We start from the raw sequence: 25,338 nt of genomic DNA on the forward strand, positions 1-25,338 counted from the left end.
TCATTTTGTATATTGTTTTCCTGGTCGTGCTTATCTCACTGCATCAGTTGGGATGTCTTCCCACGATTCTCTGAATTCTTTGTTTTTCCTTTCTTGTGAGGCTGTGATACTCCATTACATTCAAGTAGCACATTGTGTTTAGCTCTTCCCCAATCAATGGGCATCTGCTTTGTTTCCGGTTCTTTGCTACCACCAAAAGAAATGCCATGAATATTTTGACTCATGTAAAACCTTTCTTACTGGCTTCAGTCTCCTCTAGGGAGGACATCCTACAAATTCTGCACAATTTTCAAAGATTGCCAATAGCTATTCAACACTCATACTCATACATTCCTTCAGTACCTTGGTTTACTGCATTGATTCCTTCAAGACCATTATACCAGCGATTCAGCCAAGTAGTACAGTGGTTAGAAAGCTGGAGTTAGAAAGATCAGAATTCAAATCCTGCCTCAGACATTTACCAGCTGGGCAAGTCAATCTCTCTCAGCTTCAGTTTCCTCATCTGTAAAATGGGGATAATAAGCACCTGCCCAAGATGTTTGTGGTAAGGATCAAATGAGATAATACATGTAAAGCACTTTTCAAACCTTAAAGCATGAGGCAGCTGGGTAGTGCCAGGGCTGCAGTTGGGAGGAACTCAATTCAAATCCCACCTCAGATACTTCCTAACTGGGTCATCCTGGGCAAGTTATTTACCCCCCATTGCCTTCACTTTGCCATTCTTCTGCCTTAGAAATGAAATTATGGGGCAGTTAGATGGCTCTGTGGATAGAGCATCAAGCCTGAAGATGGAATCTTCAAATCTAGCCTCAGATACTTTCTATCCATGTGACCCTGGGAAAATTACTTAACCCCAATTGTCTAGCCTTTACTCCTTTTCTGCCTTGGAACTGATACTTGGTATCAATTCTAAGAAGGTATGGGTTTAAAAAAAGCATTGCTACTAAGATAGGAGGTAAGGATAAAAAATGACCGTAAAGCATTCTATAAATGCTTCCTTGCCTATTATCACATTGTAATGCCTAAAGCTCAGCTAAGGATAGCTATAGACTGGCCACTTATCTGTGCAGATTTAATTTATCCTCAGTTAAAAGATAATTCTCCTTAGAAGAAAAAGAAACAAAATGAAAGTTAAATAGCTTCACTTTTTATCTGTTGCCCCTTCTCAGTGTCTCCCTCATAGTTTAAAAAAAAAAAGGATCCTTCTTTTTCCTACTCTGGCTTTTAAAAAGCTACATGTAGCAACTGCTCTTCACCATCATTACCAGCCTCTCAGCCCACTCTGTGCTTCTGAACTCTGAAAATTGTTATTTTTCATGGAAATTTTTTTTGCTAGATTTTGTTTTTGCATCACCTTCATTTCTAATTATACTGCTCTTCCTTCTCTCTCCTAGAAAGCCAAGCCCTTATATCTCTTATAATGAAAAAAAATTATAACTAAAACAAAATACAATCAAAGCAAAACTCACATCAACTTAGGTCAGCATCTTATACAGGTGTTCTCCATCCATGTTCTACATCTCCCGCCTCTTTAAAGAAGTTGAGTAGGTGTGTTGTTCTCATATTTCTTCTTTGGGGCCAAGCTTGTTCAACAAGAATTTGAGAGAATTTTGTTTTGTGGGGTTTTGTTGCTGTTGTTTCTGTCTCTGTTGTTCTAGTCCTTGTGTCTGTTGTTTTCCTTACTTGGTTCTGCTTACTCTGGGTGTTTCCCTTTCCTTCTCATAGCCCTTTGCATCATTTTCTGTGTCTCCCCACATTTCTCTCAATTCTTCACATCCATAATTTCGTACAGTGCAGTAACATTCCATTATTTTCACACACACACACAGTTTGTTTTGCCCTCTCCCAGGCAATGGGCATCTACTTTCTTTGCATGTCTTTCCTGCTGAAGGCTTTTGAGCACAGGGACTGTTTGAAGGTTCACCTTGTATTCCTAGCACCTAACACAATTCCCAGAACACACACACAGTAGGTGCTTTGTAAATATTTTGTTGATGGATTGATTCACACACACACAACCACAACCAAACATCACCTTCTGTAGTATCAAAGAACTGGAAACAAAGTAGATGTCCATCTACTGGGGGAGTGAATGTGAGATGTGAATATTAAGGGAATATCACTATGCTGTGGGAAAAAATGGGCATGACGAATATAGGAAAGTTTGAGGAGACTTAAATGAACAGATGCAAAACAAAGTAAGCAGAAAAAGGAAAAACGAAACACAATAACCACAACAATGTAAATGAAAAAAGGCCAACAACAGTGAACAGACTGCAATGAAATTTTAAGGACCAGGCTTAGCCCCAAAGAAGAGATCTAAAAAAAGCATCTCCCTTCATTCATTGTAGAGGTGGGGAAATATGGGTGTGGAACACTGTTTATAACGTCAGACTTTTTCCAGATGTATTGATCAGTTTTGCTGACCTGCTCTCCTCCCTCTTTAAATTCTTCATTATAAAGGCTGGCTTTCTGGGAGGTGGAGTGGGGCCGGGGGGGAAGGGAAGGGACCCACCGGGAAATGTAGGAAATGTAAAAATATCAATAAAAGTTACTTTTAAAAAGAAAACCTTTTTATTATTGATTTCCTAAAATGATTCTTCTAGGACCTGCCACTTTTTGACATTCATCCTGTTACCTGACCTTGCTTCCATCTTCTGTACATGCCTTTAAAAGCTCTTAAGTGGTGGATGGGCTCCCTGTGGAGAATTAATATGGCTTTGTGTGAAGAACATTGGATTTGGTCAGAAGGTCTAGGTCCAAGTCCTAGCTCTGACATTCCCCAATCCTGTGACTTTGGGCAAGATACTTACTACCTCTGAGTGTTTCCTTGTTGGTAAAAATGGGAATAAAATTCTTTGTACTGTCTCACAGAGTTGTGGGCAAAGTGCTTTGGGAAACCTCAGAGCCCTGTAGAAATATGAGCTATTTCCTTTCTTTTGACAGTTTCCCCTTTTTCTTCAGAGCTCCCCACTGTCTCTCCCTCTTGAATTGTCATGGTCCAGGGTTGGGGGGGCATCAGAGCCCCCTTCCTTCACCCCTTCCCACACACAGGGCTTGAGGGGGGGAATCAGAGCTCCTCACCAGCTCCCCCTCCCGCACAGGTGTGTCTAGGGGCGTGGGCTTCATCCGGTTTGACAAGAGGATTGAGGCCGAAGAGGCCATCAAGGGCCTGAATGGGCAGAAGCCGCTAGGCGCCAGTGAGCCCATCACTGTCAAGTTCGCCAACAACCCCAGCCAGAAGACAGGCCAGGCCCTGCTCACACACCTTTACCAGTCCTCAGCACGACGCTATGCAGGACCCCTGCACCACCAGACACAGAGGTTCAGGTGAGATACCAGGGGTCAGACCCTCCCTTGCCCCTATTCTTCCCATCCCTTCCCTCCCTGACAAGCAACAACACCCAGAACAAAAAACCCAAAGCGCCACCACCCTCAGAACCTTTTGCCTCTTTGGAGCACCAACCCCAGTTTTCTACAAATATCTCCCAAGTCGGGTCCTCCTTTCCCCCTTGCTCCCAGCCTTCCGAGGGATGGTCTCTATCTAGGTTGGGTCTAGGTCCTCTTGAAGGCCTTAGTGGGGAAGGGGAAGAGAGGGAGGGTGTCTGTCCGTCCTAAGGGCGGCTCCAGTCAGGGAGGGGACACTGTCCTGGACACTGGACACAAGGGCACCCAGGCAGGCTGAGGCTGGGCCATGTGAGTTTCCGTGCCAGGCAGTGCCCTGGCTGGGAGGGGAAATGCTGAGGACAGCCTCTGGAGCTACTCGCTAGTGCCTTCCTTCGTTAGACATGTCCCATGGACTGTCACATATGTGTCAAGAGGTGGAGAGCCTGGGTGCTTCCCCGCACGTGGTGGCCTTTACTTCCCCATCCACCAGAGTTCAGTCACTGACCTTCCTCTCTCCCTGCCTCCCTCCCTCCCTCCCACAGGCTCGACAATTTGCTAAACATGGCCTATGGCGTCAAGAGGTAACTGGCTCCCCCAGGGCCCCTAACTCCCCCCCTTCCCTCCCTCCAACCTGGGCATACCCTGAGCTCTTCCTAGTCCCCTTACCTCCATGCATCGCCCCCTCCCTGGGTGTCAGGGCTGCTGCCATGGGGCTCCCTGTGTCTGTCCTGCAGCTTCCCCACGGATGCAGAGTCTCCCTCCTGCCCTCTCCAGCCCCAGCCCCTAGCATCCATCACTCTCTGGGTCCAGCTCCTCACCTGACCCTGGGTCCTTATCCTTTCCTCCTCTCCTAACCCCCTCCATCCCAGGCTCCTCCTTTCATATGGTCCCTAGTCCCTTTGGATGGTCCTTTCCCCCATCTTGTCCCTTCTGGCTCCTCCACCTGTTCTCTCCCAGCTCTACCCCTGAATCTAGGCCCCCTCTGTCTTTGGCCCACTTCCCTAGCCTCTCTCTTGTCTCCTGCCACTCCCCCTCCACCCCAGCCCCATTTCCTCCCAGGTGCCCCCTTCCCGCTCTCTAGACGGATCTCCTCTCCCTTTAGGTCTCTAGTCCCAGCTCCTCCCTGTTCCCTGCCCCCATCACCCAGCCAGTCAGTCCCCTGAAGCCCTCCCCCACTGAACCCCCAACCTCATCGTCGGGCTGGTTCCCGGCCCCCCCGGCCGGACACCCGCGTTACACCCAGAGTAGTCCCCTGTCGCTCATCGCCAGGTTTTCGCCCATCACCATCGACGGCATGAGTAGCCTGGCGGGTGTGAGCCTGTCGGGGGGCGCATCGGGCGCTGGCTGGTGCATCTTCGTCTACAACCTGTCCCCGGAGGCAGACGAGAGCGTCCTGTGGCAGCTGTTCGGGCCCTTCGGGGCCGTGACCAACGTCAAGGTCATCCGCGACTTCACCACCAATAAGTGCAAGGGCTTTGGCTTCGTGACCATGACCAACTACGACGAGGCCGCCATGGCCATCGCCAGCCTCAACGGCTACCGCCTGGGTGACCGCATCCTGCAGGTCTCCTTCAAGACCAGCAAGCAGCACAAGGCGTGAGCGCCGGTGGGTGGGCCGGTGGGCCGGGTGGGCTGGGCTGGGCTGGGCGGGCCAGGGCAGCAGATAGGCCGGGGTGGAGCGGGTGGGCAGGGCCGAGGAACTGAGCGGGGCAGAGCTCGGGGAGGTGAGGGGGAGGGGGCACTGACCAGGCTCACGGATGGACAGGTGGACGTCTGAGCAGACCTCCACCCCCACCCCCACGGAGAAGGAAGCAGCCACCCAAACTTAGGTCGCCCTCCTGACTCTCCCACCCCGACCCCTAACCTGCCCCAGCAGCAGCCCTTGGCCCCACCAGTGTTAGCCCTGGCCCCGCCGCTGTTCCCACGGGAACGCCCCTCCCCTTTCCCCCGCTCCCCTACCTGGTCCCCCTGCTCCCTGCTCCCCCTCCCCCCCTCCCTTGCAGCGTGACATATGTCAACTGACAGACAGGAGGACACGCTGCAGCCACTGCTGCTAGGGGCGGGGCGGGGGATGGGGGGGTGCCAGAACCTTCCTCTCCGGACTGGAACCCGGAGGGTGGGATGAATGGGCCCCTCCCCTCCCTGCCCCAGAGCCTCCCGGGAGACTAGGGAGCTGGGAAAGCACTGGCCTTAGAGAGGGACTGGGGGTGGGCCCCTCCTGAACCCTCCCTCTTTCTTGGCCCCCCACCCCAGATACTGGCTCACTGGCTCACTCTCTCTCCAGCTTCCTGAGCCCTTGAGCTCTGGGTTTCAGTCATTCTGAAAGTTTTTTCTTTTATTTTGGCAAAACAAAAACCGAAGACACAGAAACCTGGTGGTTTGGCCGGGGCTGGGGAGTCAGAGGAAGTGGGGGGTCAGGGCCCCCCATTATCTTGGGCAGATCCTGCCTGGGACCCCTGCCTTTCCAGGCCCCGGGACCAGGAGGGGTAAGGAAGGCAAAGGAACAGGTTTAAAAATCCCCAAAAAAAGAGACCTTGAGAAGGGGGCCTGGCCCCAGGAGATGGTGGGAGGCGGGCGGGGGGGTAGGAGCTGAAAACAGAAACACAATGGAAAAAAAGGGGAAAAAAAAGAAAACTCTATTTTTGTAAAAAGGGAAAAAGACCTTGTGGAGAATTTTTACTGGGGATTCTTGAACTTGACAAAAAAAAAGACAAAAAGACAAAAAAAATGAGAGGCTTTTTGGCAGGTGAGGCTGATGGGGCTGAGGTTGGGGCCTGGATGGGGAGGCGAAGGGGTGCTCTCCAGGGCACCCCAGGAGTGTCACACACCTGAGGTACACACAGACACACACATACACACACACACACAGACACACACACACACACACACACACACACCTGGGGGCCAGTGGTCACAGGGGATCCCATCCACATATCCCAGACTCTTCACCAAGCAGACTTGCAGACACATCCACAGACACTCACTCTCTGCTCATTTCCCTTTCCAGAAACTGCCTCGAGGTTCCCTTCAAGGGAGCCCCCAATGGAAGGACTTAACATACTAGCTCAGAACTAACCCTTGGGGCCAGACCAGGGACCAGAGGGGCACCAGCCTCCCTGGGCACGGCCCCCAGGGGCCAAAGGTCCTTGCTCCCCAGCCCCAGCCATCTCCTCCTCCCCTTGTGTCAGCTCCTGGGCCCCTGGCCTCAGGTCAGAGCACGGGAGCCGGGCAGCCTCCCGATGGGGCCCAGGCCGGGTCCTGGTGACTTCAGGCCAGGGCCTGTGCTTGGGCTCCTCCTGGGGGAGCCTGGGAGACTGAGGCAGAGTGCGGAGGCCGGGCCCTTTCTCCCTCTGCCACTCCACCGGCTCTCCCTAGAAGCGGTGAGGCTGGGGCCAGTGCCAAGAGGGGCGAAGAGCCCAGACCTCAGCCCTCACGGGGCAGGGCTGTGGGAGCAACGACCATATCGTTTGGGAAGAACGTCGTCGCTCCCCTTAAGCAGCGGGAGTCGGGACGGGAGGGAGCTCATCCCCCAAACCCTGTGGTCCCAAAGGCATAGGGTCAGTGCCGGCCACTCCCCTCAGCTACACAGTCCTGGCCTCCCAGACCCCAATCTTCCATCCCTGGGCAGCCGCCTCCCTCCCGTTCCCCAGAGAACAAGCCCTGGCCCTGGTGCTGTGGGGGCCCGAGCCGGCCCCACCTCCCATCCAAACCCACCTTCCGGAAACCATACAAAGAGGGAAGTAGACACACCTGACCTCTCCCGCCCCGACACGCTCCCACCTAGGTCCCTCCCAAAGCTCTCCTTGGTTCCGGGGAACTGAGGCAGCCCCCAGGCCCAGGCCCTGACCCTGGCCCATCCCCTCCAGCCTTCCTCTCCCCGCCTCGCCTCCCCTCCCCTCCCGTCTGGAATGTGCATTTCTAGTTTCTGTTTTTTCGTTTCTACAAAAGCGAAGACCGCGGCCTGGCCCTGGCCCCCTTGGTCTGCGGGCTCGGCGCTCCCCCGCTGGGGAAGCCCAGCTCGGCCTCAGTTCAGTGAGACACCATTCACCCGAGTCAGCTTCTTCCTTGTTTCCTGTTAGGCGTTAGTTTGGGGCCCGGCCCCCCTCCCCGCGCTCCCTCCGTCCTGTGCTCCCCCAGTGTTCGTAGGCGTCTGTGGAGCTTCTGCTGCGAGAAAAAACAAAATAAAAAAAACAAAAAAAACAAAAAAAGACAAAAACAAAAAAGCAAACAAAAAAGCAAACCGCAACAACAACAAAAACCCTATAAAAATGAGAGAGAGAAACTGGCACCAATAACTCTTACTACACCTTTTTGCAGAATTTAGCTTCTTGTAGTTTTAACTTATTGTTAACTTAACTATTTATTATTATTCCGGCCGCGTGAGGACATTTGTGTATATTTCTGTTCCTTCATCCTATCCGCAAGTTAAAGGACAGATTTTTTAATTTGCTGAGAAGTGGTTTATGCCTAATTTATTTATCCAAGGGAACAAAAGTGTCGTTGGATGAGAATGATTCCAGTAACTGCAGTGAGCGGCCGGCCGGCCACGGGGCCCACGAGTGGCCAGGCCGGCCCAGGTGGGCAGCGAGCGGGTGGCAGGATCCGGACGGTTCTTCGGTGGGGTTTTCGATGTGCTCTATGATTTTGCTCTTGTCTTGTTGGGTACTTTTTTCAGTCCTCATTCTATTAGCTGGTGAAGACTTAAGCTTGTTGTTTATCTACACGGATCTATTTATTCTTGTGAATTTTCTAACCCCACCCTCCTTCTCCCCAGACCCAGAGCAGGGTGGACCCTGAGGGAAGGAGGGATAGGAGAGGCCCCCTCCCTACCCCATCCAGGCCCAGCCCCAGGAGTCCCCCCCTTGGCCCTTGGCTCTCCCCTCCTCTCTCCCCGTTTCTTGGGGCTTTTCCCCCTCTGCCCTTGACACGTGTGAGCACGTATGTGCACACGTGTGTGCAGCGTGTCCTGAGGCTTCTCGGAGCAATAAGGGCGGGCTGGGGGCTTGGGGGGGGCAGCGGGGGCCCTGAGGGCCGGGCTCTGCTGAGCAGGAGAGAGGTGCCCCCTCCCCGCTCCCCCCTCCCCCCAATTCCCATTCCCCAGGCAGAGCCCCCTCCCCCCCAGCCTGGCTCTCCCCATCCCCTCCCCACCCACACAGCTTGGGATATTTTTTTCTAAAACTAAACTAAACTCAGCCAGGCTCCCACGGCCAGGCCCTCTCCTTCCTCCAGGCAGTGGCTGGGGCTCCCCAGAGGGGAGAGGAGGGGGCCCCTGGTCTTCCACATCCCTGGAGGGGGCTGGCAGGTAGGAGGGGGCCCTGCCCACTCCTCCTCACTTCATCCTGTTATTTATTCGGATGGTTTCAAATCATGACAGAGTAAATGTTGGAGGATCAAAAAAAACTGTAAAAAGAAAAAAACACTTTGCGTTGAGTTTAGACTATTTATTATGGGATTACAGGCCTGACGCTGTAACAGACTTTTACATGGAATCGTTGGATTATTTGTACTTTTCATGCCAGAAAATAAAAGTTCAGAATCTTACGGGTTGTGTGTGTGAGTGGCCATGTGCGGATAGAGACAGGGAGAAGAGCCTGGGGAAGGCAGTCGCAGCCACTCCGGTGCTTTGCACCAAAGGGCATTGCAGATGCCTCCAGCGAGCCTCACAACAGGCCTGGGAGGTAGGCGCCACAACCGAGTGGACTTCCAAAGGAGGAAGCCAAGGCTAGGACACCCATGGAAAGGTCTGAAGTAGGATTCGAACTCACCGTGTGCCTCCACCTAGCAGGGCGGGGCCCCTCTCCTCCTATAGCCTCTAGTAAGTGGCCCAGTGTGTCCTGCTCCGAAGTGAGAGAAAGCAGACCAACTTCAGTGGTAGGGAAGGATCCGAGTTTATTGTGTCACAGTCACAAAGGTCAAGATCTCCCACCCAAGCAGGCAGGAAGCCCGCTGTGCCCGGAGTGTGGCCGGGGTGAGGGGTATCCAGTCACCATCAGTGGGTGAAGCTGCCAATGGGGAGGGGGAGGGCAGGGCAAAGTGTCCCAGTCACTTGAGCATCCAGACAATAGGGAATGGATGAGGCTTCATGGTCTTCAGAGGCCCAGAGACCTTCATCAAGATGGCAGACTTCCCAAGGAGGAAGGCTTGGGGAGCAGAGCCCCATGGACTGAGCCCCAAAGAGCCATGGCAGGCAAGGTCTCGTACCCTGGGCTGGGGTGAGGAGGGAGATGTGTGCACAGGTCCTGGAGGTATTCGCTTCTCCCCTGGAATTCTTCAGGAAAGAATGGGAAAGGTGATCACTGGCGCTCAGCAGCAGCTGCCCCAGCACTGTGGGTGCAGGAGAGATCGCAGATCTGCTGCCCAGGCCCTGGCCAACTTCCTTTGAGGATGACCCCGGGAGCAATGGGGAGCAGGCCTGAAGGGGGAACCCAGACCTTCTGGCTCCCTGGCAGTGCGTACCTGGGGCTCAGAGCTCATCGTGGTCAGGATCCCCTGCAGACTCCGGGGGCGGCTCCTGGCAGGCGGCCGGAGTCACCAGCTCCATCAGGTACTCGCATCGGCTTGGCTCTGTAGCACTTGTGACCACGGTTTCCTTACCGCACACCAGTTTCACCTGAGAACCCATCCCCCCAATCCAAGGGATGTCAGTGCGAGTTCAGGGTGGGGGTCCCACTGGGGCTCTGCCCCCACCCTGATGGTTCTCACCTTGGTGGAGCGGTTGGGGCCTTGCCAGCAGCCTGTCCCGTGTTCATAATGCATAACATGGAACTTCTCCTCCTCTGATGCATCCCAGGACCCCCATGTGCTGCAGGGAGACAGGGGGGGGAGTGGGGGGCTGAGAGCCCAGGGGCAAAGGAGGGAGGAGGCAGGGCTTTGGGACATGGAGGCAGTGGGAAAGAAGGCTGAGGAAAGGGAGGACACTCACCCCAAGTTGGTCTCGGAACCACCGTGGTTAGGTTTCTGAGTGACTCGGTTGAAGGGACATAATCTATAAATATACCTGCATGAACAAAAAGGGGCATCAGGGATGCAGGGTGTGGGAGGGCCTTTCCATTCTACAGGGAAGCAGCTGCCTTGAGGGCTGCTGGCCCCTTCTGAGTGTGAACTGGTCCTTATTGGCAGCTGTCCCCTCCTTCCTGAGAGGAGGTGGTGGGGCACCTACAGGCATCCTTGGCTTCCCTTGAAGAGCTCTGGGGGAGTGAAGCTGGGCTCCTGAAGCCTCTTTCCCCAAGATGCCAGTCTTAGGAGCCAGGTGCGCATGTGCACAGTTTCCCCTCTTGGGGTTCTAGTCAACCCCAGGCTCTGAGAGAAGCTATAAATAGCCAGGATGGTGTGTCAGCAGGAAAAGGGAAGGCCTCGTCTCTTGCTTTCCCTCCTTTTTCCTTTCCAAGATCAGGGAGGGCCTTGATTCAGAATCTACCTTCAGGGACAGTCTGATCCCTTCCCGGAAGTTCAAATTCCCTCTTCTTCCTGTCCTCTTGCCTTCATGGGCCCAGGGAGACACCCTGGGACTCCAATGGGGTTGTGAATAGGCCTTCCTCTCCCCAGATCCCCTCCTTTTCTAATGTGACTCAGATGCTGCCAGTCCCCAGGTACTTACTCATTGGTGGACAACTCATAGCACTGTCCAAACAGGTAGGAAAACTCTCCACTGGGACCCAAATCCAGTGCCATCTCTTGCTCCAGGTTCCTGCAGTGGGAGAACAGGAAGGATGGGTCAGAGGGCAGCCTCACCTTGGGTCAAGGAACCTCCCTAATGCCAACTAATGATAAGCAGACAATAAGGGGACAGGTCCTGGACTGAAATCCCAGCCCTGCTACTTCCTGTGTGACTTAAGCCAAGGTCTTCCTCCTCACCAGTCCTAACATGGCAGCCTTAAATGGTCCCTCTTCCCAGCACCGATAATATTCTATGTTTATGAGTCCTTCTGCTCTGATGGTCTGTTTTTAGATCCCTTCAAATTCTGGTTTCTCCCAGTTCTGGATTCAGGACATGTACCTGATGCCTCTGGGTCTCCTGGTCCTTCACTGACCAGGGGTCCAATTCTAGCTAGCCAAGTCACTGTTGGTCTGTCCCCACCACCCCCAGCCCTGTTTCTGTCTCAGAGAGCCCCAGGGAGCCATTCTTTCCCCTATCATCAGGGATGAGACTCCTTGCTGAAGTCACCTCTGCACCTCTTTGTAACCAAGGCTACCCCCCAATTACTGGGACCCTAGGGCCCTGCTGGAGGTGGTGGCAGGAGAGGACAGGGTTCCAACTTCAAATCCCAGGGCTTGGGCTCTCCTCTACCCTTCCCCCTCCCCACCAGGATATCTGGGGGACCCTTGTTAATGCCTTGTCTCTCAAGGCAGAGGAGAGGAGCTTTTATGCTCCCCCCAAAAGCACACTGTAGGGATTCCTCCTGCAGAGCTTGTCTATGCCTCTGATCCCTCCCCTGACCCCCAGTTTTATGGCTTTTACTCTCTCCTGGGGGCTGATCACAACTCCACAAAGGTTTTAGGTCCTGGGCTCAGGCTACATCAATGACTCATCTCCTCAGGCCAGAGCCCATCGACACCCCTACTTCATGAGGAGACTTAAGTTTCCCTGCCCAAACACAGGGCCGCTGCTTCCTGCCCCAGCTTCCCAGAGGACAGTTTGGTGGAAGGGTAGAATGCCTCATGGGAACTAAGAGGGGGAAATGGCCAACAGAAGGGGAAAGTATCTAGGACAAAGACTCCAAGCTTAAGCAGAGAAGGCCCTCTGGTTCCTACTGAAGTTCTTGAGGCACAGCTGATTGCAGTCCCTTTCCCTTAAGACTGCTGAGGAAAGGGCTCACTCTTAGATACTCCCATACCACAGCTAGGTGCCTTTGGGGCTCAAGCCCTATTAGGCTGTAAGGTCTACAGGGTCAATTCTCTGGCTTATCTCATCTGTATCTCTCCTGGTACTTAGTACACAGCAGATACTTGATGCTAGAGGTCTTACAGCCTATGATGGCAGCATAGGAGTCTCTGTTCCTTTTCTTTCCAGGCCTGGGGCAGACAAATGATCTTTCACAAGGGATGAGGAAGGTGTGTATGTAGAGCATTTGGAATGAGCACCCTCCCTTCCACCCTCCAAATCCCGCCTTCCCACTCCATCCCTGAGCAGGGGGCTACCTGATGGACTCTTCCATCTCTGTCAGTGACTTTTCGGCTTCTTCAAAATGATCCCGAGCCTCCTGGGCCGCTGAAAGGTACAAAACACCAAGGCATGGAGGGGTAGCAGCTACACTAGATCACCTCCTCTCTACTCAGTATCTCAGGCCTGGAAGGGCTCATTAGAGGAGCACTTGGTTCAGTGGCTAGCAAGCCGAGGATCCTTAGTCTAAGGGGCCATACAAAAACAGGTGGCCAGACAGATGTGGCCTTCTAAGGGTGTCTAACTCTCCCATTTTAAAGATGGGAAAACAGCTCAGGTTATTTGCTGAAGAACTAGGATGTGAGCATGGGTGCGGGAACTTCAAACCCAGAGCTCTTTCCCAGAGCTCAGTCTATCCCAAGACACCAGAGCAAAGGAGCACTGAACTACAGGTAAGAAATAAAGACAAATGAGCCTAAAAATCGGATTTTGTCCACTCCCACTCCCCACAGGTACAATGCAACTGCCATCTGGGGACTCCAAGGTCCTGATCCTGGGCTGTCTGTGTCTGGGGAAGGTAGCCCTCAGGGAACATCCCAGAGCAGCAAACTGAGAGGCTCTCTAGCCTAACTCTCAATGGGCTACTCATCCAGTCACTCAAGATCGAAAGGCCAGTGCCTCCCTCCCCAACCCCAGGCCTGATAACTGCCCTTTCCTTGGGGCTCCCTCCACCAAGACAAGGTCTCCTCTCAGGCAAAAGGCCCCGGCACTCTCCAAAGCCCAGGGTTTGAGACAACTGTGTGAAAGCTGTGCCTCTCTTGTTAGGCCTCCAGCCCTGGTGTCCCCCACACCCATGACTGGCCTTACTTGTCTCTTCCCTGGGGAATAGAAACAATATATTCCTCTCTGAAACTACGTGCTTATTCCAGCAGAGATCTGTCTACCTCCCCCAACAGTCCTGCTCCAGACATTGTACATACACATGGGCATAGTACTGAGGCAGAAGTTCAAATGATAGTCTTGTCACTCACTGCCTGTGTGACCTTGAGATGTCAGGTTATTCGCCCTGGACCTCACAGGAAGGCTGGACTTTGAACCTCCCAGTCCAATCCAGTCCAGTCCAGGACTCCCAGGTCTGTCCTTTATAGCTCTAAATTCCATGTCCCCAAAGCCCCTCCCATTTGAGGGGCTAATGCCAACATGAAGAGGCTTGTTATTGGGGCAGGCAGACCTGCCTCCACAAAACACCACTATCACAACTCCTCAATGGCCATGCAGACTCTCTCCCAGAGGAAGGTTGAACCCAAATCCAAGGACAGGTTTCATTCAGCTGCCCCTTTTTTGGGGGGTGGGGGAGACATATAGGGTCATAGCATGTAGACAAAAACAAAGCTTACACCCATGGGCACTCCACAAGCTCCCTCTCTGAACCAGTTTGTGACAGTGATCAGAAATGTGGTAAAAGGCTGTCCCCCACCTGGAGCCTGGGGTGTTGCAGCATCAACTATCATCTGAGCTCTTCTAAACTGATTTACAGGCTCCAGAGAGCAAGGACTCAAGAAAGGCTACCCCCCCATCCCAATGGGAACGTTAATTCAGACCTCAGGAGCAGTGGCATTGAGGCCTACCCAGAAACCACCCCTGAATTGCCCCAGCTCCAGTTGGCACAGGACCTTCACTCAGGACATGGATGAAAATTAGCCTGGGTGAGGAGCCTCAGTTTGGGTACCCCATTTCACTAGCCAGGGCACAACTAGCACCTAGGTCTCAGCCAAACCTGGTTTCTCAGCAGAAAGCCTAGAATATTCTCTTCCCTACTCACTGGAGGCCTCCCAGGGGGTTCCTACTGCTCCTCCCTCACCCAATCCTAGAGCCAAAGTGCCTGCTAGAGACTCACAAACAAGCCCAGTGGCCCATGGGGAGGTAGGAAAGGGGAATAGGGGATCCAGAGGCCACACCCCTAAGAGGATTCCCCAACACACATCCATGGTTAGGCCCAACCCCCTTGGGCTGGCCCTGGGACCTTCTCAACAATTTTCTTCATTTTGGAGCCCTACCCCCATGATCTGGCCAGCAGCTGGGGAAAATTGCCCCATTCCCCATTAAGTGACTGAGCAGTAGCTGAGCACCAAGTGCTATGTGCATAAAAAAGATATTTTTACACCTCTGCAGGTAGGAGGGGCAGTTCTGAGTTTAAAGATTTTCCCAGATGATTGACTGGGGAGGGTGGAGGTGTGGAAATATGCTGGGAGAGGGAGCAGAGAAGTGAGGTCTCCCTTCTTTCCCATATAAGGAGCTTGGAGATCAGCCTGACCCCATATTATATGGTACATGTGTCACAAGACTACCATTCACTGTCCCCCAAATTATTCTAGGCTCTCAAACCCTGGATCATCAGACGGGGCAGTTTCCAATTTGATCCCTAGGGATAAGCTCTGCTCCCCAACATTGAAGACAGGAAAGAATAGGAGCCATTTGAAGATCTCCCTCTGCACACTGGCTCCTGGGCCTCTCTAAGGGACTATGGAGGGCAACAAGGCTGACAGCCTCACTATATAGAAACTGAGGTTCAAAGGTCAGTGATGGGTCACAAATCAGGGCAAAGCAGCACTCAAATCCAATAAGGCCCTCTTATACCCTGAGCAAAGTGAGAGTGCTTCCCTTTTGATGTGCTGGGCCTGGAGGGAAATTTGAAGGGACACCCAGGGACAAGGGGCAATGCCAGCACCTTCTGAGAAAGCAAAAAGACATCAACTTCTTAGCTCTAGGTAGGTAGGGGGCTTAAAAAAAAAAAAGGACATAAGGCCAGGCATGGCATTCTCTGGCTTGGAAGGATGCCCTATAAGAGCATGCTTATCTATTCCTACCTTCTAATTTTCCTGGGTCAATTCCACTTGAAACTCTATGTAAGGAAGATCTATTTCCCAACCTCAGGGTGGATGTCTATAGCCTCAGTTCCAGCTTCCATGGTGAGATACCACCCAGTACCCTAGATGTTCCTCTCCAAGGACAGCAGGTCAACCTTCCCAGTACCCCCTTAATCCCTCCTCCCACTTCTCTAGTTATACACAAAGCCTAGGCTCAACTGAGAACCTTCAACGTGGGGCAATAGAAGACCTTATTCTTAAAATTCCTCTCATTTCCCACTGCAAAGGACCAGTTCCCTCCAGGATGAGCTAAGTCATCTCCTGTCACATTCAGGGAAAGATGGCAATGACCCTAGTTATGTCAACTTATATGTATGTACTTACTCCCCTGGCCAAGGAACCTTGCACCCACTCAAAGACTACTTCTCACTTCCCTTCTCCATCATTCTTTTTTTTTTTTTTTAAAAAACCCTTACCTTCCGTCTTGGAGTCAATACTGTGTATTGTCTCCAAGGCAGAAGAGTGGTAAGGGCTAGGCAATGGGGGGTTAAGTGACTTGCCCAGGGTCACACAGCTAGGAAGTGGCTGAGGCCAGATTTGAACCTAGGACCTCTAGGCTTGGTTCTCAATCCACTGAGCTACCCAGCTGCCCCCCTCCATCATTCTCAGACTCATCATCACCTCATATTCATAACAGACTGTGGGGAAGAGCCTTTGAACCAGGAGTAAGGAAGCCTTGTTTCTCTGGGCCTTCTGGCCATCTGCTGGATTGGACCCATAGTTGGTCTTGAAGGTCCTTTCCACACCCCTAGAATCCTGTGTTCTAAGTTTCCCTGCTCCCTAGCTGAGACATCCCATGAGCCTAAGCCTTTACTATTCCCATCACCACTTTTATAACATAACCCTTTTCTTGAAAACCCCTATGGGAATGCCCTATTGCCCAAATCCCCATCTTCCAGATCCAGGCCCTCCAAAGGCTGCTCTGGCTTTCTCTCCCATTGTCCCCTTCAACTTCCGTCAGCACAGCAATCTCCCCCTCCTCCTGAGTTCCTATAGGTTTGACAGTTGGATCCACTCACGGGATTGTGAGTGATTATAGGTGTCAATGCCTGCAATGTAATCCTACTTTTCATGTAGGAAGAAAACTAGCATGGAAGCTTCCTGAGATGAGGGCCCACCTCTCTCATGGACACATTTATATCTGGGGCTGCTCCATGATTTTTAGACAAGTACTAAGTGAAGTCCATGAGGAAGAAAGCCTAGATGCCATACAAGCCCCCCTCAGGAAGACCCCCTGCAGTTAGGGGGTGGACCATGAGCCCTATCATTACTTCAAAGCTATGGGATGTCTTGCCTGACTGGGAAGAAAATGTCCCAGGTTCCCTTCCCATCATACCATCAATATAGGCCTGGGTTCTCTCATCATACGGAGGCATCTTGTCCTTCTCTACCTCCTCATCCACCTTGACTGGCTGTGGGGGCAAAGTCTCCTGGAGGGGAGGGGGAGGAGAGGAAGGTGACAAACAAGGTTAACCCAAGCCCTAGCCTTACCACCTGGCCTCTCTGCACTCCTACATTCCCTCTCTCCCTAGAGAGCCTTTGCCTCCTCTGCATGGGCTGAAGGTCCCCAGGCTCCAAGCCCAAACAAAGGCTGATCCAGGCTGGGCTGGAGGGGGGGGGGGAGGGGAGGCTCCAGAGGGCAGAGCCAACAAACAGCTTCCCCCCAGCACCAGGCAACAGCATCCCTTTTAAGCCATTCCCCTGGGCCCTGGAGAGGAGCTACTCCTGCCTTTCCTGTCTTTAGCTATAGCCAGCCTGAGCAGCTTGCATGGATGCCATTTCTTAATGGACTTCCAAGAAGCTAATCAGTGACTGCTATCCCTTGGCACCCCTCCTCCTCTGAACCTCAGGCTTCTTTCCACCTTGTCCTCCTCGGGGCTCTCCTCTTCATCATCTTCATCCTCCTCCGCCTCTTCCTCCAACCCAGGACCTTCATCTTCATCCTCAGTTGGGGATGGCTCTTCAGGGGTCTCCAGTATCTCCTCCACTGTGGTCTCAGTAAGAGGTGGCATAGTGGGCAGAGACTAGCAAGCAGCACAATCAAGATCCATGGAGGACAGAAGCAATACTTTCCCATTCCCCCTACCAGGGGCTAGAGCTACAGCCAGGTCTGGAGGCTGGAGATCCCCTGTCCCCTTTCCAATCCCAACACACCCTGTCATTGGTGCCCATGGGTACAAAGCCTCCCCTCATTCGCTTGCTTTTCTGGGTTAAAAAAGTCCCTAATTTAGGAAAAGATCCTGGGGAATCAGAATGGGGTAGGCAGAACCATTGGCAAAGGCAAAGTGGCTCTTGTTGAATGAGGGCTCACCTGGGGGGAATGGAGGGTGGGCATTGCCACTATGACCACAGGCCAGAGCCAGTGGGTAAGGAGGAGGAATCAAGGGTGGCAGCTGCCTTGTTAATCAGAAATGGCAGCATCTGCTGCTGCCTGGCCCAGCTGGTTGGAATGGATGGGCTCCAGAGAACGAAATCTTAGTCCCAGTTCTGCTTACTTTCCTGCCTCCCCCACGGCTGTTAGATCCTTTGTGAGGTCAGAGTCCTTTTGGCTCTGGTTCAGCTTGGCTATGTATGCTATTGTCTCCCCCTGCTGGCTACAGTCTGTTCCCCTGCCCCCATGGCTGTCTGGCCCAGGCTACTAACCTCTTGCTGGTACTTATCCTTGATGGCTGCCCACAGGCCTTCTCTAAATCCGGCAGCATCCACCTGCAAGGCCTCTCCCAGAAAAGCCTGGAGCAGAAGAGGACAAGAGTAGCATCTACTGACACTAAAGGCTATAAGGACTTTCCTTATAACCTCACTGTGAAGCAGGAGATAGTTGAGACAGGGTTGGTAATCCCATTTTACAGATAAGAAAATAGGACACCAAAAGTTAGATTACTCAAACAAGGGCACACAGTAAGATTTAGAACAGATGCCTTATACTTTCTTTGAGGCAGGTAGAGCCACCCTGGGTGGACGGATAGCACTGCTTAGAGGAGGGACACCTATAGCTCTCTCCCTCTCATTCCCCCTCCTACCTTCTAGTTTTTATCACTACCCTTCAGGACCCTTGGATGGCTCTTGTTTAGGCTTTGGAGCCAAGGCTGATGGGAAGATGAGATCTAGGCCCAGGATAGGATGTCAAGTGGGGGCTGAAAATCACAACTAACATAGAAATGGGGATGTCCTGGGAGTTCCTTGCACTGGCACTGTCACCTGCTGGCAGTGCATATTTGAAGGAGCTTCCCCCTCCCTGGGCATCTTCTGGAAGTGACAAGTTGGTGAACTCCCTGAGGGAGATTAGGCATGTGTGTACATGTCACAGAACACAGGGCTCTCACCTGAGTCCCATTATTATCAGGGTTGGCATTTCTCCCCTAGGCCCAGCTATAATAAAATAGGCAAGACATGTATCTGCACTTTACCCCCAACCCCCCAGTCCTGGGAAATGAAGGGGCACATTCAGTTACTCAGCTGGTCCTGCAAAGAAGATTCAACTACCAAGTCAACTACTGCTGACCCAAGACACCCATTAGGAGGTGGGAGATAGGAGGAAACAATCTAGCCAAGACCTCTGGGCCTATAGCTGCCAAGGGGTTTCCACTAAAGAATCCCTCAAGGCCTGGCCCTGTCCTCTATGTGAAGGTGTGGCCAAGTGGCTAGGCCAGCTCAAAGCAGGGCATGTCTAGTCTCCACCTTTCTGCTCCCAGCCTCTTTGTCCTTGGGATACCCTAGCTGGGGACGAGGGTAGACATACATACTGCAGGGTCATCTAGTAGGGTGGGGGCCCTATTACCTGGGCTTCTGCTTCTGACAAAGCCCCATCACCATCTGGGTCTAGTTCTGGGTGGGTCTGAAGTTCAGCCACTGAAATCCTGGAAAGAGAGAGGAAGAAGGGGAGTCATTTGGCATAGAAATGGTCATCTCAGTAGCAAGAGTTAAGAAGATGTTTACTTAGTGTGGAGGGAGATTGAGGCCATGGGTGTAGGGTAAGAAAAGACAGACAGCTAAGGCTGATAAAACACCATCCCAAAGTTACTCAGAAATACTTAAAATTTCTTCCTCAATCACCAAGACACCCCAGAAGCCAGATAGTGAATAGAGAAATAGACTTAAGTGTGGAAGACTCAAGTTCAAATCCTGTCTTCAATGCTTACTAGCTCTATGACTCTGGGAAAATCTATTAATTTCAACAGGCCCCAGAGTTCCTCAGCTGTAAAGTGAGCAAGCTGCACTGGGTGACATCTACCCTTTCTAGTTTAAATCTATGGGGCTATTACTATTAATTTAGATTTAGAAAAAATAGGTATGTGACAGCCTCAAGCCTTTAACAAAAAATACCTTCCCTGTCTTCAGCTGATCTTTTGATACCCAGGGAGCCAGCCTCAAGGCTAAAACGTTTCTGGTAATCTAATGTGGCTCCCAATCTTCAAGCTGCCTGAGAGGAGCATATCTACCTGACAACCCTTAGGCCCTGGGTTAAAGGGGATAGAGGACTAAAACTAATTCTGCAAGGACTAGGACTTTGAACCTGAGAGGAGCTGCAGGGAGGAAGCTATCATCCCTATCCCAGGCTCCAGTACTCACACTCCATCAGTATTATCATCCAGCTCCTGGAAAGCACTGGCAGCCTGCTCCTGATCCCTCGCGGCAATGGCTGCTGCCTGCTGCTCTGTTCACACACAAGCACCTCCATTAATGCTCTCTCTTCACTGGGGCTGTTCCCAAAAGGCAGGGGGTAATGTAGGGGCAAGGGAATACCCCCCCCCCCCCCCCAAGCCTGTTTGGCTCTGTCTGCCTGGAATGTCCTTTTTAAACCAAATTCTACCCATCAAGGTTCACTTCTCCCAATTTTCTTGCACATTCCCTGACTCTTCTAGCTTCCATCTCATTCTTGGCATTGATCCTCATTAGTGTTGTCAATAATGCCTTATGATAACAATAAACATCGTCCCATCTCATGCTGTGAGGGCATGAGGGGATCCCTGTGGGAATGAGAGCAGAGAGAGGCCTTTGGGGAGGTCACCTTCCCACAGCCTTTGGTGCCTCTCCTTCGATTCTTTCTCAGGCTTCTCTGCTTCCTCTTTCACTGCTCTCAGCATCGCCACCTGCTCCTCCAAAGTCTTCTTCGACTCTTGCAAACCAAGGAGCTTGATCTGGTTGTCCAAAAGAGAAAAGTCCTTGATCACTCTTTGCTCCAGAGCCAGTCTGGCCAGGGATGGAGTCCCCAGGACTGGCCAAAGGGAGTGGAAACAGACATCTCTTCCCATTCAAGAAGTCTAAGGATGGGGTGAAGATCAGGAGAACCCTCAAGGCCATATGATCACAAATGCAGAACTAAAAAGGGCCTTAGGGACAGTCTAAGACAATCCCCTTATTTTACCAGGGGAAAAACAGAATGCTAAAAAGAGGAATGGTCTTGTTCAGCATCACCCAAGTAGGACTGAGAACTTAAACCCAATCATTTGGCTCCAAGTTAAATTACTTTTCTATGACATAACAGTTTTACAATTTCTTTGTCACTTGCTAATCTGACTCACTGCACTGCCCTATGACTATTAGCAGTTATGGGGCAAATGGCAAAGGTTACAGAGAACCAACCCTCTACTTCAGGAAAGCTGTGCTTCCCCTTATTTCCTAGGTCTCCAAGGCAAGTCAGACCACACCTATGGTGGTAGGATATTTGTTGGGTCAAGGAGATAAAGAAAGGGAGTTTCCTGCAGCTTTAATAAAGAAGAAATCAGGTGTAAGATAGTCATCAAGTCAATGAGGAAGAGGATATACAGTTAACTTTCCTGATGAGAAGCAAAAACTTTGATTCACCAAACAAAGGAATCAAGGGACCTGTCTCTGCTTGTCTTGTAGCACAATTCTATTTGCTTTGCTCTAACATAAGCATTGGGGCCAAGTGAGGGGAGGTGGGAGTCAAAGAGGAGGGTCAAAGAAGAAGAACAGGACTTTCTTGAAGATGACACCAGGAAACCTTAACAGACTTTCCATCAGACAGATAATCCTTAACCCCCTTCCTCTACCTCTAGAATCATGATAAAACTAAAGATCACCAGAATTAACTAAAACAGACCTTGAAAAAAAACTCTTCCAACTTTATCATTTCACAGATAAGACATACCCAGAGATGTCAAGAGACTTAGTCAGTCATACAGATAGTAAGATGTCACATGAGGATTTAGGGGTTGTGTTTAAAGCCTACCCTTTCTCCAAAGAGGGGCAATCCCTCCAGACCAGAGTAGGAATGCCACTTCATCTCACCCTCTTTTCCTCTTGGCCTTTCTTCCCTTCTTCAATCAGGATCTTCTTGAGCCGGAATCCTTCACGGGCAACCTCTGCCATCTGTTCTAGAGTTTCCTTCTCTTTCCGGCCCATTTCCCTGGTGGGTAGCCATCATGGAGGAGGAGGAAGCATCGAAAGGTTAGGAAAAGCAAAATCCTAGAAACAAACCTCTTGGAACATTCTACTAGGGTTTCCTGAGACCCTGACAACAAGACTGGTGGTTTTTAGCCTAACTTTGAGGAAGTCTAAACATGAGGAGAGAATGAAGAGCAGACCAGGGTAAAATTTAAGTGTGTATGCATGTACTTGTGTGTGTTTGAGGGCTTAAAGTCCACTTTGGAGTCTAAGAGGCCTGGTACCTCTAAATGGAGGTTGGTGATAGATGAATCCCTCCCTACCCAATTCAGGTACCTGCATGTGTTCTCACAGACAACCCCACTGTTGTACTCATCCGTGGCATCACAGCAATCTAAAGAAAGAATTAAGAGGGGCCACTGAAACCTCTTGGTACCAGGATAGCTGTCCTAACCTTGGCCTCTAGCCAACCCAGCTTTAAAAAGAGTCTTACCACAGATCCCATCATTGACACGGCTAGAGGGAATGTAGTGGGGTTTATACCCAGCATTGGTACAGTGGAAGCGTCCCTCTGGGCAGGCAGCAGTCCCTGGCAGTCACAGAGAAGGGGAGAAGTTATTTACTACATCCAATTGAAGTAAGCTGATCCAAGGAGAGAAATGAAGCAACATGCAGAAGCAGGCCAAAGGAAGGAAAGACAAAGGGAAAATAGAGGTAAAGGCAGGGAGACATATACAGAGTCATGAAGACAGACACAGGGGAGAAAGCAGAAAGACACAGACATAAAGGGACACAAAGGCATGGGGATGAACAAGGCAAGCAGGGAGATAATGTACAACTGCCTTCAAGGCTGAAAATAAAATCCCCTACTTGACTTTTAAGGTCTTTTAGATAACCTGGCTCACATCCTTCTTTCTAGTCTTCTTAAATTTAATCAGGTCCACATTCTCTGATTCAGTGACACTGGTATCCCCACTGCTTTTACTCAAATAAGATACTCTATTTCCCAATTTGAAGATTATTTTCACTGTATATATCTCATCCCTAGAATTCTCTTCACCTTCATCTTTGTGGCTTTTTTCAAATCTCAGCTGAAGACCCTTTCAATAAGCAAACTTTCCTAGTTCTCCTAAAGGACTTACTGTTTTCCCTCAGAGATTTCCTCCAATATACCCTTTTATATCTTGACTGTCTAAAGTAGTTTGCATTTTCCACCTTCATTAGATTATTAGCATCTTGAGATCAGGGATTTTCCCCATTGTCTTCTTTATATCTGTAATATTTAGCACAGTTCCTGACTCATAAGAGTTAGACACTTAATAAATCCTTGTTGATTTGATTTGATAAATAGAAACTGAAACATTCAGATGGACATACAGATAAAGACAAACTGGCAGACAGACTCATATGGATATAGAGTAAAATACTGAGACATGCAGAAAGACGGACATGGACAGTTGAAAGGATATAGATATACGTGGGGACAGATGCATATGACTAGATACAGTCAGGCAGATCAATTTAAGAAAACAGTTGCAGAGACAAAGACAAACTGACATACAAAAATAAATGAACAGAGACAGGTAGGCACAAAAATAGGCAAGGGAGGAAGAAATCTTCAAACAAAAAGGCAGCAACAGAAAAACAGATAGACAACAAATATGAGTGAACAGACACACAGAAGCAGTTAGATGGATAAAAAAGGGCGATGGACACACAGAAAGGCAGATCTATAAAGACGCATAGGCAAAGACAAGCAGACAGCAGATGGACAAATGGGACAGGCCAATATATATAGAAGGGAGATATGAATGCGTGTCAAGACAGATGGATGAGCATAGAGAAAGGAAAGATGCATCATATATAGATGGAAAAACAAACAGAAAGAAAGAAAAAGTTAGACTCCCAGTCACGTGGATAGCCTGAACAAAGTTCAAATAAATATAGTCAAAAAGAGTGACCAGGACAAATACAAAAACAGGAACACAAAGAGATCAAAAGAGAAACTAAATGAAGACCAAGTGGAATTCCTCTCTCAGCTGATATAGTTATAACCCTCCCCAATCCTGAAGATGTAGTTAGGTTCACCCAAGGGACATTCTTCTTGCTCCTTCTTACTCACCTCCAGTGGGTCCCTGATACCTACCTGGTTCATCAGAGCCATCCTGACAATCACAGTAGTCATCATTTACTTGATCAAATGGGATAGTGGAGGACCCATCCAGGCAGGTGAAAGGCTTAGATTTGTCATAGAAGTGATGATCTGAAGAGTATAGGTTAATAATAATGTTAACTTTCCACCCACATGAGGTCAGTGAGCCTAATGAATCTGAATCTGCTGACTACAAAAGGTTTCTAACAGTCTCCCCTGTACTAATGCAGGTCATTAGGTACAAGTACTAACCTAGAGGCTACTTCCTTACCAATCAGAAACTCAAAGATATTAGTCCCAGCATCCCCGCCACCAGAGAAAGGGAAATTTCTACACTGCCCAGGCAGTTCCACTAACTTTAGAAAGTTGCTAGAAGCTTCTGGGTATATCCTCCTAACTTTAGTCTTTGACCTCCTGAAAAAGACTCACTGGTAAGGGAGACACCCCGAGGCCGTTTGACCTCAACAGCAGCTGTGATAGTGATTAGCAGCAGCAGCAGCAGCAGCGGCGGCGGCGGCGGCGGCAGAAACATTGTGCTGGACACAGAATGCAGCAGCAAATCTTAGGGCAAGAGGAAGAACACATGGGAGAAGGTGAGGACCTAACAGGTCAAAGAAAGGGATGCCTATTCTTACCTTTCAGACTACAATAAGAATCATAAAGCGGACAATTATTGTCCTCACGCAAATAGTGGTCACTTACCTGCCCTCCTGGCCAATGGGGCCCACCCAATTCTTGGCCCGGGAGCCACTCAAAAACCCTCCTAGCCAATGGGCACCTCTACCCCACTCCCAGCCATTGAGAGACCTCATCCTCTCCTCCCAGACAAAGGGAGACCTTTACCCATCACCCAGTCAATGCAGACCCCTCATCACAAATGTAGGCCCTCACCATCCTCCCACTCACCGACCTCGCCAATGGACCTACGCTGAATGGGAGTCAGAAGCCACTTTCGTTCTGCTCCCAGCTCTCCAGTACACGACCGATCAGGATCCAGCCGGGAACAGGAAGCGGAAACAAGAAACTCCAGCACTTCCGTCCTATTGCCCAATCCTAGTTACCTGGAAGACGGGTGGCAGCGACCACTCTGGTAGCCATATTGAGAGTGGCGGAAAAGAATCTCAATCTACAACAGCCATCTTGAGTAGGACCCTCAGAGCCGAGACTCGCGCTTAATGGCGGCTGCGGGCGCCATCTTGGTAGCGGAGCGATTTACTGCTGAAAAGGCAGAAATGAATAAAAAAATCCCCCTGCCCTCTTTCTCTGGGGTCACTACTAGCTCTGCTTGATCTCTAGGGAGCAGAAGCCTGAGATCATCCGGAGGTCAGCCGGAATGCCTACCCGACACTCCCCTAATCTTCCTCTCCCTCTTTCCTTTTTTTTTCCCAGCATGCTTCGTCAAACCTCGAGGCAGGTCCCACTTC

At 50.8% G+C, this 25,338-nt stretch overlaps 3 protein-coding genes across 13 annotated transcripts in view; 2 read left to right on the forward strand and 1 right to left on the reverse strand.

Annotated features, from left to right (window-relative positions):
- ELAVL3 (ELAV like RNA binding protein 3) overlaps positions 1 to 12,568 on the forward strand; it is a 24,980-nt gene extending 12,412 nt beyond the window's left edge. For 2 of the 5 annotated variants that reach the window (XM_056822705.1, XM_056822707.1), the window contains exons 5-7: positions 3,105 to 3,330; positions 3,930 to 3,968; positions 4,636 to 8,928. In XM_056822705.1, the coding sequence (XP_056678683.1) occupies positions 3,105 to 3,330; positions 3,930 to 3,968; positions 4,636 to 4,987 (617 nt within the window). In that variant the 3' untranslated portion in view covers positions 4,988 to 8,928. Of the gene's footprint in view, positions 1 to 3,104; positions 3,331 to 3,929; positions 3,969 to 4,635; positions 8,929 to 12,397 lie in introns of those variants that run through there. The other 3 variants (XM_056822708.1, XM_056822709.1, XM_056822706.1) reach the window with 2 other exon arrangements.
- Positions 9,260 to 25,108, reverse strand: PRKCSH (protein kinase C substrate 80K-H). Of its 5 annotated transcripts, none has more exons than XM_007488498.3 (18): positions 24,976 to 25,108; positions 24,344 to 24,475; positions 23,909 to 24,025; positions 22,256 to 22,351; positions 22,099 to 22,156; positions 21,667 to 21,784; positions 20,423 to 20,552; positions 19,984 to 20,068; positions 19,193 to 19,271; positions 18,058 to 18,144; positions 17,277 to 17,438; positions 16,751 to 16,844; positions 12,526 to 12,595; positions 10,985 to 11,074; positions 10,310 to 10,384; positions 10,090 to 10,189; positions 9,844 to 9,997; positions 9,260 to 9,655 (listed from the first exon to the last, which is right to left on the reverse strand). In XM_007488498.3, the coding sequence occupies exons 1-17, from the start codon at positions 25,010 to 25,012 to the stop codon at positions 9,851 to 9,853; spliced, it is 1,677 nt and encodes a 558-aa protein (XP_007488560.1). In that variant the 5' UTR covers positions 25,013 to 25,108; the 3' UTR covers positions 9,260 to 9,655; positions 9,844 to 9,850. The 5 variants fall into 5 exon arrangements, with proteins under 5 accessions (XP_007488560.1, XP_007488561.1, XP_007488562.1 ...); XM_007488499.3 differs by lacking the exon at positions 24,976 to 25,108 and adding an exon at positions 24,842 to 24,970; XM_007488500.3 differs by lacking the exon at positions 24,976 to 25,108 and adding an exon at positions 24,821 to 24,969.
- ODAD3 (outer dynein arm docking complex subunit 3) overlaps positions 13,984 to 25,338 on the forward strand; it is a 17,122-nt gene continuing 5,767 nt past the window's right edge. The window contains exons 1-2 of one of the 3 annotated variants that reach the window (XM_056822701.1): positions 13,984 to 14,193; positions 14,863 to 15,062. The gene's annotated coding sequence lies outside the window, so the exon portion shown is untranslated. Of the gene's footprint in view, positions 14,194 to 14,725; positions 15,063 to 25,104; positions 25,238 to 25,338 lie in introns of those variants that run through there. The other 2 variants (XM_056822702.1, XM_001364204.5) reach the window with 2 other exon arrangements.

Source organism: Monodelphis domestica, chromosome 3 (assembly GCF_027887165.1).
Source record: "Monodelphis domestica isolate mMonDom1 chromosome 3, mMonDom1.pri, whole genome shotgun sequence".
In the NCBI taxonomy this organism is placed as follows: Eukaryota; Metazoa; Chordata; class Mammalia; order Didelphimorphia; family Didelphidae; genus Monodelphis; species Monodelphis domestica.